Here is a 14,542-nt window from a genome sequence, read left to right as displayed (position 1 = left end):
AATGTTGAATTTACAAAGGTTACACATACAAATATTGAGTTTGATCTACTCCAGATCACTTGATCTCGGTAATAGTACCAGTTTGAATTTAAACTTCAATTGGTAATTACTAATCAGGGCTTGACATAGATTAGAGTTTTGGGATTTATAAGTAGTCTTGAACATTTATTCTATTAAATAATGCTTTACATTCTTAAGAGGTTTGTACTGTAGATTTTAAATATGGAAATGTTATTTTAGCTGCAAGTTCCATCATGATTTACATGCATACTTTCATAAATACTATTAGAATGTAGTATGTGCTCCTACATGAAAATGGCATTGTCAAGACAGTCCTACACTTTTGGGAATTACCTAAAAAGATGTGCATGAATTTTCATTGCACTTAATGCCTGGGAGGGATTAGGCAATTTTACCTCACTGTTATAATGGCACATGCCAAGGTGTGTGCCAAGGAGCAGTTTCTTGACAGTAAAAATTTGACATAATACTGTAGTATAAAAGTGCTGATGGGAGAGGAAGTTGTGGAAACTTTTGCTATTCTTAGTTTGCCTCTAAAATGCCTTGCAGGATCTTTTTTTCTTTTTTTTTTTGTAATGGAAATACATATATAAAAGACTAAGCTAGAGGTTAGTGTGGGCAGTGTAGGCTTTTGTGCAGTTATTTCTCAGTTGTGTGGTTTGTTTTGTGCAGAGGCAGTCTGTGGTACACTCGGCAGTCAGGTGGTCTCAGAAACATGGAACAACCACACAAACCCGTTTTAGTTCTGTTCCAATGGCTGCATATAAATGGCACATAAAGTTTATGTGCAGATGCATATAAATCCTTTTCTAGTCTGGCAGGAAAATGTCTCTCCTGATGAAGGAGGCTCTAGCTGATACTGAAGGTGCTATGTGTGTACTGGGAGAGAAACTTTATGCCTGTAGAGTTTATGCGTTGGTGCGTGTGTAGTTTTTACACTTGAGCATGTTAAATTTATGTGCGTGAAGCTTACATATGCAGTGCATAAACTTTCAGTGTTAGCAACTATTGTTGCAGAAACTTGTAGTCAAATGAATAAATATCATGGCTGACCATCAAGTGAAATTTAGGAACCCTCAAAATCTTATAGAAATATAAAATTGTCTTAAATGTCAGTTGGTAATGAAGAATCGGCTTTCAAAAAATTTTACCCACAGCCCAATTTTGAAAACCTCCTGTTAAAAATGTCTAAAGAAAAACAAAGTAATAAATACAACAGTCATAAAAACCTTCCTTTGCAAAGTTTCACATCAGGAAAACATATAAATTTGAGGGGAAAGTATGTTTTTGTGTATCATCGTAGCAAGCTTTAGAACACGTCGTTAACTTACAACATCATTGGTATAACCTTCTCTAATAAAATCAATAGTTTGCACTTGGAAAAAAATGCATTTGTTTATTCAAATGCAACTGACTTTCAGTTTCAGTCAGAGTCAGACTTTCTAAACTGCTATTGGTAAACTTTCCTATAAAAAAAAAGTCTACTTTTCCAGACAAGCTAAAAATCATTTTTCGTGGATTCATTTATTGATTAAGGAATTATTTGCCTATTGTGCCATTTTTCATCCCAGTGGGAAAACTCATATATAGGGATCTTTAGCAAAGGCTGAAGATTTTCTCTCTACTCTACAGAACAAAAATACTGAATATTCCCCAGAAATAATAGCTGGGGAATAAAATTTAAACTCTGATGGATATTCTGGCTCTTTACCTTATTCCTGATTTGCTGCCAGTCTTCTTATAGCTTTCTGAGTGGCAGCAGAAGGAAGAGCAATGCCAAGCCATTTTACCAGAGCCATTTCTTTCATCCTTACCTGCTGCCCCTCAAAGATGAGATATGGAGATCTTATCACTGTGGTTGAGATATAACCTGTCATCGTTTGGCCTCTGGAAAAAAAAAATCTTTCTCCATCTCTCCTTGCAGGATCCTTGCAGGCAGCGTCTGAAAAGCTGATTTTAGAAGTCCATTTGATGTAGATTAAAATTGAGGGAATCTCTTTTCCCGAGGGAGAAGACTGCATTTTCTGAGAGCACTCTTGAATGCCTTCTCCTGTCCCACCGTTTTAATACGGGACTGACTGCCTTCTGTGTTAGTGACTTGGGAAACATGTATTAACAGCTTGTAGATCTTCCAGTCTGCAATGACAGGAGCAATAGGAGCTTTGGTGGACAGATGAACACCCTCTTTGCCATCAGCCACAGACTTACCTCATGCATGTCCCTGCGGAGAGGTAGCTTTTGGGGAATCTGCGCCCTTTTGGGTCCCAGGTTATGAGAAGGCAAATGCACAGTGAGAGGACTGACTGGGGGAGATGTGAAGCTTCTCAGATGTACCAAAGAGGGAAGTGAAAAAGAGGTTTCTTACAGAGGTTAAAAAGGTTTTATTGAATTGAAATAAAAATTCACCATCATTTTGGTTATTCCTGCTTGAGTCTTGCTGTTGAGTGATTGACCGAGCACAGAGGAAGCCCTTGGATGGATATTTCTGTTTGGAAACCTAATCTTTTGCAAAACATGGAAACAAAAAAACAGAAAAAGAGATGACAAACTATTTCCTTAGAAAGTAATGAGTCCATACTGCACTTTCTCATGCCTCACTGCTGGCAAAGCAATGTCCCAAAGAATCCAGTAATTCAGGTGGATTTTTCAGGACATGTAGGAATTGTTCATCCTTATGCACTTCTTGCATCATCTTGGAAAATTCTCCTTCTTCTGTTATTTATCACCTTCAGATACTTCATTCATTTAGGACATTTCAGAGCTCTTTCCAAACAAGTAATGTAATAGCCAACTGAAAAATAATATCCTCAAATTTATTCAGGCACCCTTTTTTTGCCTCATAGAAAAACATAGCTGTGTGAGAGATGTGAGGTTGCTTTATATCAGTTTTAACTTTGGCAGGGTACCAAATGTTAATTTGCTTTTAGCTAGTTGAGATTAAATGTAATTCCGTCCCTGAGCTGCCTTAAAGTAAGCAAGCATGAAAGCATTTTCAGAGTAATCTGGGGGGGATTGACATTTAAAGGAGTTAGCACTACATCTGTGCTTTAAGGATATTAATTTCATAGCTAAATTAACTATGTTATTCTCTCTTTATCTTACATTTTGAAAGGACTCCATCAGTCAGAGAAATGGCAGCCCAGGGTCAGCTGAAACTGCTCTTATCCCAACCATACTGTAATTTGAACTTGCTTTTGGAAACATTGCTACATCATGATTGTCTCCTAGTGAGAATCTTATTGAGGAGTTCAAGTAAGTATTTATACTATTTATTCCTGTAAGAATATCAAGGAGAAACGCGAATTTTTAATACTCAGATATTGAGGGAAGTTCGTCCACCAATATTGTGTATCAGTAGCCATTCAGTTAGCACTAGGGCACTTCTTGAATAGGAAAAAAGAAAGATTTTTCACTTTTTAATGAGAAAACTTTGCAGTCAGTCTGTGAGCGTTTGTAGTTCAAGAACAGGCAAGAGTTTAATAACCATGCTCTTATAAGTGCGAAACAGTCCAAATGAATTTGAGCTTAACAGATCTTTAATACTGTGGCTTTGCTTTTGCTAAAAATTTTAGAGGCTTTGCTTAATTATGTGTATGTTTCTTGGCGTGTTCTCGAAGTACTTTTTTGCACTTTCTCATGTTAATACCTTTAAATTTTATGTCATTATATAAGAAAAAAAACAAAAAAGGTTCTACAAGTGTTTTTTTTTAAATTCTGCTAACCTTATGTTTGAAACAGTGTTGTTAACATATCTTTCATTTTAATAATTTTCAAATGAAGTGATGAGATTGTGGAAAAGTTTATGGTATAGTTGGCTGTTTGACGTAACTACTTTTTTAGCCATTTTGAATGCGAGTCTCTGTTCCTATCTTTAGCAAAGGAATCCCCGCTAGTTAGCAAACAAACAATTAGCTCCACATAGTATTAAATAATTTAATTCTGTCATTTTAAAGTGGCCTAACATTTGTCAGAGTACACCATTGTTTCAACCTCTGTCATGCATCTTACTGAGAACTGCACTGCGTTCATTCACTTACCTGTCATATTTTACAAAGACTGACAAATGTTTGATCAGGATCATATTCTTACACTAGCGCTATCCAGCATTGAATTTCACTGCTGCTTAAATTATCAAATGGATGAAGTGACAGAGTATGTTAATCTACTGACTGATCCACCTCTTGAGCTTCAGGGAATTACGTACTACTTTGAGTTAGAAATTAGGCTATTTAGAGAGGTGGAGATACACTGATATGAATAAACTTTTACTTTAGATAAAGTTGAAACTTTCAATGATCTGTCTTTTAGATTCGTTTTGATGGGATTAATTGGCTAATAGTAAAGTAGTTGTATTCTGTACATCATTAATTTGGTAGAAAATGAAGCTTTAAATGAAGCTTTAAAACTATATATTACAGATGAAAAGTACATTTATCAGACACCATTTGCCTCTATGCAGCTTTGCTTGTGCTGCTATATGAGCTAAAATGTTCTTGATGATATGAGCTGTTTTTTATTACAGTACAAGAAAAGTTGCACTAATAATAGCCATGCACTAATGCATAGCAATGATGGTTTGGGATTCTTCTGTTCAGCAGGGTAAAACAATTCCAGTGATTTATAATTCTGTAGCCATTAACAGTAACATTTTGTAATGCATACAATTCTGTGTAAAAACAGAAAGAGTTTGTTGTAGGTTTTGAGTGATTGGTCCTAGTGATAACAAAACAGCTCACTATTTAAGCCCAGTATTTAATTCTAGATGGTAAGAAATTTTTAAATAGGAAAAGTCTGCTTACATTTTTCTTTATTTTACAATCAGTTCTTCTCTCTTTCAAAATAAGACCAGTAGGTAAGAGTTCTTTTTAAAAGACTACTTATATACAAATGGGTTTTACTTAGCAATTGTGATTATTTGGATTATGGCAAATCTTTGGGATGCCTATAGCAGGTATCATACAAGTGCATTTAATTTTATTGTTCTCCATTTAATGGTTCTCATGTTGCCTCATGGTGAATATCAGATCAAAGATCAGGAAAAAGCCCATTAAGGGATACTATGGAACTTGGAATATTTGTGATAGCAGTGCACTAAAGGAATATAGTAATGATGAACATGAAGATGAATCATGAACTTGCCATGAGTCTAGTAAGGCTAGTTCTATAGCATATATTTATGAAATGCAAGGTTTTCAATCATTTCCTTATATTTTTGTATGAGATATGGATTTAGTTTACAAGCTTAAGTTGTTAGTATTAGGAAGAGTGGTTCAAGGTAACTACTTTGGAAATAGTAGGAAAAGGGAAGTAGTTCAAGCAAATGCTGGTAGTTTGAAGAGAATGTACTCACAAAATTAACATTATAAAATTAAACCAGGATAAAACATAACAAGTGCTTAAGTCTGTCTTTTAGGTTCAGAAGTAGAAAAGATCCAAACTTTAAGCGACAAACTTTGGACATACCTCTCACCTCAAAGTTTTTGTTTAAGTCTGTCACAGGAGATGACAGAATTTGGAGTTTTGTGAATTTATGTACAACAGGAAATGTACAGAAAAAGTAAAATCATCAAATATAAAGTTATTAGATCAAACAAAAAGTAGTACAGTTGATCCAGAACTAAACTGCTTACTTGTGTGATGTGAGTGAAGCAACTAGGGAAAACACATTTAAAAAAAAGAAAAAAGGATATATTCAGATCTCTGTAACTTAAACTGGGAGACTGGAAGTCTAGATAGCCTAGGTGTATTGAATTACATCTATTTGTAGTGTTACAAATGCCTGGAGTGGTTTTCTATATGTTCAGCACTTAATAATTTTCTTCTGAGACATATTCCTGAGTAAGGGAAAGATCTGAGACCTTTCCCTGCTGCAGGAAGAAATAATGAAGATAGCAAATATTTAGTTAACTTTTCGACAAAATAAATAGTTTTGCAGTTTTCTTGGGGGATATTTTTATCAGAATTACTTTATCATTCATGAATATGAAACAGAAATGGATTATTCTGACAAGCAACAAATATTGGACGAATAAAGATAAGTGTTTTTGCATAATATGAGTTATTAAATCCAGCAGATGCTGGTTAAGACAAAGGAAGGGTGAAAAGGGATTTTTGCCAGACTTGCTCTAAATGTGCATCATGTCTGCAGAACAATCTATGGCTTCTCATTTGAGAGTCTTTTTTTTTTCCTCAGGAACTATGCTTCATATAATAAAGCAAAAAGTAGTAGCTGTGCTGAACTATACAGGCCCAGCACAAGATCAGTGCTAAGGAGAACCAACCTATTCAGTCAAAACTCACCATTAACCAAAAGTACATAAGGAGATAATGGAGAAATCAGCAGCAGTATACATCCAAGGCCTTCATTCAGTCCTTAGTCCACTTTCATTTAAGAGATGATAGTACCAGATTCATTTTGGGTAATAGAAAGTGAAATTAAGTCCCCTTAGAGAATTCTTATTTATTACAATGAACACACAAGAGATTTAACTTCATATTCTGCAGTAATCTTTAAAACAGAATACTGTCACATGGAAGTAGACTGGGATAAAACTGCTTTCAGAGCAGGACAGGACCTTTGGCAGCTTAACCAAATATTTTTGACTTGTACAATGCATCTTTCAGAGACTAACAGAAAAAGCTATCATATAGCCTGTATAGTTGCACGTAGGTGATATCCTAGCCCTTGCTAAAGCTTGGAAACAAGAACTGGTAGTGACATTTGCAAGCGTTCTGTGATAAGTATGAAGCTGAAATATGAAACTGAACCCAAGGAAATGTGAGTTGTTTCAAAAAGCACTTAAAAATGCATAATCAGTTGAGGGAGGGAACTTCTGGTAAGAAAGAAAAAATGCCGTGCAGTACCAACTAACTCCCTAGGCACTAACAGATAATGAAGAGTTATCTAAGACGGCATTACTATAAATGAATTTTTGCCAAGACGAACAACTTGATATATATATATATCAAGTTGAGAAAGAGAAATCTCTTTAATCCACCTCAGTTCTGTTTCTCTTGTGAGCTCTCTATCTGCCATAGCATCTTAAGGTAAATGGCACTGATTTTCTGTAACTTACCTAAAACAAGAATGCAAAGTGGCAGCTTTACCAGCTGACCTTGCTTATGACTCAGGCAAATTTTTGGTCACAGTAGTGAGTTATTACAGAAGAAAATGTTTGTTCTCCAAATAAATTGTCTCTATATAGAATTCCTGTCATTGGCAAAATATGTAAAGCAATTTTAAAATTTATGTTTAAGGTGCTTGAAGCTGATTACCTTTATGCTTTCTTGAAATAACTCACTGGATTTGGGAATCCTGAGACATGGCCTCCCAGGCTAAAAAAAGTGTTAGTGCCATAGTTCAGAAAGACAGTTCGGGGAAAGTACATTCAGGGACAAATGGATTTGGGGACAGATAGGGACAAGATGGACATGCAAGGCTGTGTGTTTTGTTTTGAGACAGAGCTTGGGCTTTTCATCTGCAACTCTGTCCATATTTGAAGAGCAAGAAATAATCTCTTGGAGGAATTTTTGTGCTTGTGAAGAGATGGCTTTCTCCTCCAGATGTTTCTGGATCATGCAGTGAGGTTAAATATAGGCTTGTGTGAGGCTCTAGAGCAACGGAAAGGTTTTACTAGCTTCTACATGAATTCAAAATGTATAATTATGGCTGAACATCATAAGATTCGGAAATGTTTTTGAAGGTGGTTTCTCCTCAAAATACCAGTTTGACCAAAACTGTCATTAATAACCATACTGGTGTAACCAATGTGGTAAAAGGGTAGAGGGTTTACTGATTTACTGTTATTATAGTTCTTACCAGAAGGATCATAGCAAAGGGACCTCAGATATCCTGTTCCTTTTGATCACTTCCAAAGGATGAGCTAAAGAAAAGAGTAAACAGGTCTGAAAGAACTTGTTCAGTGTTGATCCCAATACATGGGGTAATACAAAGAATGTAGTGTGACCATAAGCCTTAATTCAATATTGTCCCATCAACTTTTGGCTATCAGCATGCCAGGATTCCAGCATATTATATTACCCATTAAAAGCAAAGCTGGAGGGATTATGATAGTGATGAATTTTCTATTTGACCCAAGTAGACAGATTTCACATAAGCAATTAACCCAGGGATTCATTAATGGAAGCTTCTTCCCAGATGTTCAGAAAGAAATTGTTCAGGGAGAAAAAATCTAAAGAAGGTTGAATGAGAGTAAAATCATTTGGGATTAATGATATATACACAGAGTACTAGTTTGCTGATATATTAATAGCTAAGGTCAAATGATCTAAAGTTTGTTACATACTTCCTTTTTTTTGTATTTTTAAAAGTTTAGGAATCAACGGGTTCATAGATGGCAGCTAATATGGGGAATATTATATTATTATATTATATACAATTATATACTATATATATTATATATGGATTTTACTAAACTCAAATAGGTGAGATAAAGACCTACATTTCATTCAAGATAAAGGTGATCTTAAATTCTATTTTGGAATAAATAAATAACAAAATAGACTTTCTGCCAATATAAAAACACTTTCAAAGTTACAATAGATTCTAGCTATCAAGCCTGACAGGAGAATTGCAGTGGAGAGGTGTGTCTGTATAGCAGACAAGTACAGTAACCGAAAAGGAATACAAGTAAATGATAGAAGAAGCTCTGAGAACATAGCCCAAAGAGGCAAGCAGCATGGAGTTCCTACTGAAAGAGGTTTAATCCTATAAACACTGCAAATACATCCTTTTTGCATTCTTTCTATTCTCATTGGCTCCTGTTATTTAAATTACCAAGAAAACAGAAATTCTGTGTTCTTAGCAAATAAAAGAACTATATGGGAACTTGTTCCATCATCAGTTTCTTTACTTAACTAAAGCAGCCTGAAGAAAGTAGAATTTTTACTACTTATTTTGGTCAAAAAAGACAGCATAGCTGTTCATAGTTTCCCTGTCTTTTAAGGGTTCATTAGGAAGGAAGAAGTCAATGAAAAGAGTCAATAGAGTCAATAAAAAGAAGATTCTCTGAATTTTGTAAGATACATTTTAGGACTAACCTGGTAGCTGAAGAGCTGTATCAGTGTGATAATGTCAGCAAGCTACTGGCAGATGTTTAAGTCAATAGAAAAGAAATACAGATAAATTATATGTGTAATCTTGTCTCTTTAAAGATCCGTTTTTAATATATAGTACCATCCATAGAGATTATGCACATTATTTTGGCAAAGGAAGATTGTTGCATCATGACTGTTTTAAAGCATATCTATTAATTGCAAAATTTTCAAAACATCTGCTTTTCTCATAAAGATATTTGATTTTAATAATAATGATCATGTGTGTTTATTATGGCATCCTCTCTACATATGGAAAATGTAGTTGCATATAGGAATAACAAATGACAAATTTTCTTAAGCAGGTACTAAAGTTACTTATATATCCATACTAAAAAAACAAAGAAGCATGTCCTTTGAGCTGCCTGTTGAAGCTTTAGCTTCACAGATTAGCTTTTGGTATACAGATGTAGTGGTTCGGGGAAAAAAAAAAAAAGAGAAATATGTAGTGGGAAGCATGAGCGTGTCATGCCTGTCGTATAAATACTGTCCTTACGTGATGATTAACAACACGTCTGTATTGGAAATTCAAGCTAAGATGAATATTTAATGTTATGACAGGTAAGCTAGTAAGTGTTAAAGAAAAAAAGAATTAACAGAAGAAAATTCTACCTATCTTTCTGTAGATTCCTAATTCAAAATATTTAACCAGCTATACTGATCAACTAGCTAAACCTTTAAACTATCTGAAGCTATCATACCAGTTTTATCAGTCAGAATACTGATACTACTTGAGCTTTGAAGGGTCTTTATTCTTATACATTTACTTTGGGGTGAAATAGGAAAAGGCTGATTAAAGCATGTATTTGTTGCTGTGTTTATCCTCAGAATGTGTTTCTTGATTTATAGACATCTTTGCTTAGAAGCAAAATATTTGTACAGTTCATATAGTAGCTATAAGAAGCTATGTGTAACCCTTTTCAGAATTCTTTTATACTTCTTTCAATTTTTCTAAAGTTATTTGTAGTGGAAAACTTATTAGTAAGGCTAAAAATAAATTATGAGTGAGATATACTCTGCAATACCGTCGTAAAGGAAAATTAGGCTTAATTTCAGGTCACAGACACCATTGAACAATGATGAATCAACTAGAAACAAGCAGTCTAGAAACTGAGCTCTCCCTCTTTCTCCTATAGAGATGCTGAAGTTATAGGCAGCCAAAGTGGCAGAAAATGATGGCATTTCACATAGAATTGTATCTAATTTATTTTTTTTTAATTTTCTTTAAAAAATAAAAATGTTAATGAAAAAGTATTATAACTTGTTCTGTCTCTGGTTATTCGTTATGATTATTAGCATCAAAAGTGTATTCCAGAAATATATACTAGCAAAAGTCAAAGTCACTGAGTTACTCTGGTTCAAAGAGAGGTTTAAACATATCATTATTCTTCAACTGAGAGAATGTTTTATAATGATTATGAAAAAAATAGAAATATATGTTATGTGGGTGAGTATCAATCACATTTATCAGAATCATCACTTATCTTTAAAAGCATAAATGGCTGTAACTTACCAGGGATCAGGGCAACTTATTTCTGAATTTTCTCTTATGCTGAAAAACAAGGAAATTCAATGTGTTTTGGGGGGCGATTACTTTTTTTAGTTTATACATCCAAATTTATTTCCATTGTTTCATGTTATTAATTTATTGATAAGAGGACTTTAGCATGTGTTAAATTTTTGTTTTGTTTCTACAAAAATAGTATAGTTTCCTCTGACTAATATTTAATAATCAACTTCAAATTATATACTGTTTTTTTGAATTAAAATCGGTATATTCCATAGTTTGCAAGCATACTTGAAGAGCTTTTCAATGACTATATATATTTCAGTAAAACAGTCAAATATCATTGTTCAGAGCAAGATCAGATTTCAGTATCTGCAAGTATTATTGTTTTTTGAATTATTATTCAGATACAATTTTCAGTTTGTTTTGGTTAATGCTGTCCATTGCTAATATTTATGACTTATTATGACCTTCTTTGGAAATTATGATAATCATGTTTTTTCTTATTTTGAAGGAAATGAAGTGTTGAATTCCGATTCCGAACAAAATTCTTTCTTAGAACAGAAAACAAGTACCAAAGAGCCTACTCTGATTGAAGCAATCTTCAGTGTACTGTCTTCCTGTATTTTATCACCCAAATCACTTGGCATTGCTTTTGAGACCTACATGGAAAAGGAGCATCTGTGGGATTCCTTGTGTAATATGACAGGTATTCATTAATACTTATTTTAATCTGATGTTAAACCTCATTACTTTTCAGACAGGCACTGCAAATAATTTTTACTTAATAAGTTAGATGAAATGACGGTTACTTCAAATGGTGTTACTTCAAAATTATAACCAAAGTGTTTAGAGCTATCAGAATGTTATAGGCATGATGTAAGTTTTGCAGAATAGAGGTTATAAAGCAGTGTGGTAGACCAGGAGGCTGATTTGCCAGCGTTTTACCAAAGTGTTTTACCAGCAGGTTTGCAGCAGATAATTTCTGTAGCTCATCCATGCATACAAATTCTTTTCCCATGAGCAATTAAGAGTTCCAAACTTTTGCAAGTATCTTAAAATGGGAAATGATTAGAGTGGAAGAAAAAGCAAGGGCTCCCTTTGAGGCAGAAATATTCTGATGGACTGTGCTGTCATCAGGCATGCAAATCCGAATTCTCCATGAAGATGGAGAGCTCCCGTCATGATTACAGTGAATGCTGCTCTCCAAAAAAAGGCAGGATTCAGCCTGAAAAGGAGGATGGCTAAACGCACACCAGTACAAACAAGCAAAAGTTAGGGCAAAGGACCTTAGTGGGAAACCAGTTGAAATAAATCTGTGTCCTCTCTGACAACTGCTGCATTAGTACTTTTCTTTTGAGATTCATTGAGAATATCTCGATACTTCAGGTAGGTACTGTGTTCTACATCTGCCTTTACCATAAGTTATTGAGGCCTCCACCATAATGTTCCCCTGTTCTACTCTTTTTCTTTCCTTTTTTTAAATATATTTTCTTCTTCTCAGAGAAAATCGTTGATTCTTTGTGATTTTAAGAATGTGGAGAAGGTTAATAGTCTTTCTAATGTCTTTAAATGCAGTCTAACTGCATTTAAAATGTTCCATTTTCAATGTGCCGTCTCTGATAACAAGCTATGTTTCTGGTGATACACTTTTATACATTTTTGTTGGCAAAATATCCATTTTCCTTTGTTGTTCTCTAATAAACCAGATTGGTTAGCTAACATGCAACTTTATTACTACTGTTGAAAACAAGGAGATAGAGATAAATAAGTGTATCTTCTTGTCTCATTGAAGCCTAACAAATAATAAATGTGCTTCACATAAAAGGAACACAGCAGTCTGAGTAAGTTACACTGAGAAATTTTATGTAGAGAAACAAGGAAGAAGGAAATAAATTCATTTATCACATTTTCCAGTACCTTATTAATCTGTACGTGCTACATGGTTTTGCTTAGTGCTATTTCTTTGATTTGTAACAGACTAGAAGTCCTGAGTAAGTTGTTATGAATTACTACATTGTTACTTTTGTTTCCTCAAGGTTTCCAAAACTCATCTTTCTGAAACAGATGTACACAAATGTCTATACACTTACTGAATATTTAATATGTTTTTTTCTTCTGAAGTTTCCAGTTGTGGTGAAACAGAGCCAGAGATTATCAAATACTTGAAGATGACTTTGATTAATTCAGTTAAGGGTATAGTGAAGCAGATAATTTCTCTGATGCATTCATGGGAGGCAACAGAAAACTATGGAACGTATCAGCACAAGCAAATAGTTCCTGAAAGTTTACTGAAAACAGTTCCAAAGGAATGGAATTATACACCTCGGGAAATGAAGAGGAAAGAATCTGGGAAATGTAGGTGAAAATTATACTGTTATATGAGTTTGTCATAAATGTTTGTTATACATGAAAGATGAACAAGTAGGATTCATGAGTGTTAGAATTTGATAATAAGCAAAATTATTTTCAAACATACTTTAAATAAAATGGATTTCTCATGTTACAATTCAATACCACTTTCTTGAGGTTTACACCCTTGCACACATAACCAAGTTTTTCCAAAAAATATTAGTAGTACTTAAGTGTTTTACTACATGAAAGTAGTATTGTGGGATTCAAGACAGAGCAAATAATGTCTATGCTCTTACATTAGTGGCTGTAACTAATTCTTCCTATAATCATCTTTTTAATGATGGTGCCCAAATTTAGACATGTGTTTGCCTCAGTGGTACAAACTTGTAGCATCCTAACTCATCTTAACTTCACAATGAAACAATTTATATTTGAATAACACTAACCCTGGTAGTGAATTTGCTGATGCTTCATTGTTGAAGCAGTCACTGAAGAAACACAGATTATATATATATATATATATATAATAGGAAATATTTTGAAGGGGATCAGATGTAAAGATGGTTTCTGCTATTTGCTTTCGTAACCTACTTTGCCTACGTAACTTCATCACATTAAAATGTTAAACTTTGCAAAAATTTCACCACAGACTTGCTGCCACCAAAATATTGCCTGAGTTATTTTCAGTAGAGTATACGCTACTGTAATGTATTCTGGCATGAAGTTTCGATTTTGGTGGATTTTGGTCAAGCCTGCTTTACTATGTCTCGACTTCAATCCATGATTCCTTTATATATGCCTTTTTTTCAGCATCTTGATGCGTGTTTGTGCAGCTGTCTGTATGGTCATTCCACTTATATTCCAATCTGACTAAGCAGATCAAGTTTAGTCTGGAACTTGTGTGATAATTTTAGGCTATTGCTAAGATTAAACTCATAGAACTAGCTAAGAGGTTAAGTATGTTGGCTAACTTGCTTAGTTTTAAAGATTAATTGGTTATGTGCTTATGAAGTATATGGTTATGTAGAACTATGTCCAGTTCTGGGCCCCACAGTACAAGAGGGATGTGGAGCTGCTGGAGAGAGTCCAGTGCAGAGCTACAAGGATGATCAGGGGCCTGGAACATCTGCCCTATGAGGAGAGGCTGAGGGAGCTGGGCCTGTTCAGCCTGGAGAAGAGAAGGCTGAGAGGGGACCTGATCAGTGTCTATAAGTACCTCAAGGGAGGCAGTGAGGAGGATGGTGCTGGCCTCTTTTCACTGGTGGCCACTGACAGAACTAGAGGTTATGGCCGTAAACTGAAGCACTAAAAGTTCCACAGGAACTTGAGGAAAACTTTCTTACCAGTGAGAGTGACAGAGCACTGGAACAGGCTGCCCAGAGAGGTTGTGGAGTCTCCTTCTCTGGAGATTTTCAAAACCCGCTTGGATGCAGTCCTGTGCCACGTGCTCTAGGTGTCCCTGCGTGTGCAGGGGGGTTGGACTAGATGATCTCTAGAGGTCACTTCCAACCTTAAGGATTCTATGTGACACCTAGAACACGACTG

At 34.8% G+C, this 14,542-nt stretch overlaps 1 protein-coding gene across 1 annotated transcript in view; it reads left to right on the top strand.

The window, feature by feature from the left end:
- KIAA0825 (KIAA0825 ortholog) overlaps positions 1-14,542 on the top strand; it is a 212,225-nt gene that overhangs the window by 76,200 nt on the left and 121,483 nt on the right. Inside the window, exons 13-15 of the mRNA XM_088533752.1 lie at positions 3,134-3,273; positions 11,157-11,351; positions 12,767-13,000. Coding sequence (XP_088389878.1) covers positions 3,134-3,273; positions 11,157-11,351; positions 12,767-13,000 — 569 coding nt within the window. The remainder of the gene's footprint in view (positions 1-3,133; positions 3,274-11,156; positions 11,352-12,766; positions 13,001-14,542) is intronic.

The sequence above is a fragment of the Tinamus guttatus genome, unplaced genomic scaffold, assembly GCF_059628265.1.
Source record: "Tinamus guttatus ecotype Peru unplaced genomic scaffold, ASM5962826v1 Tinamus_guttatus_pri_ptg000517l, whole genome shotgun sequence".
NCBI lineage: Eukaryota > Metazoa > Chordata > Aves > Tinamiformes > Tinamidae > Tinamus > Tinamus guttatus.
The sequence above is the reverse complement of the archived record's forward strand: the minus strand, read 5'-3'. Positions and strand labels throughout refer to the sequence as shown.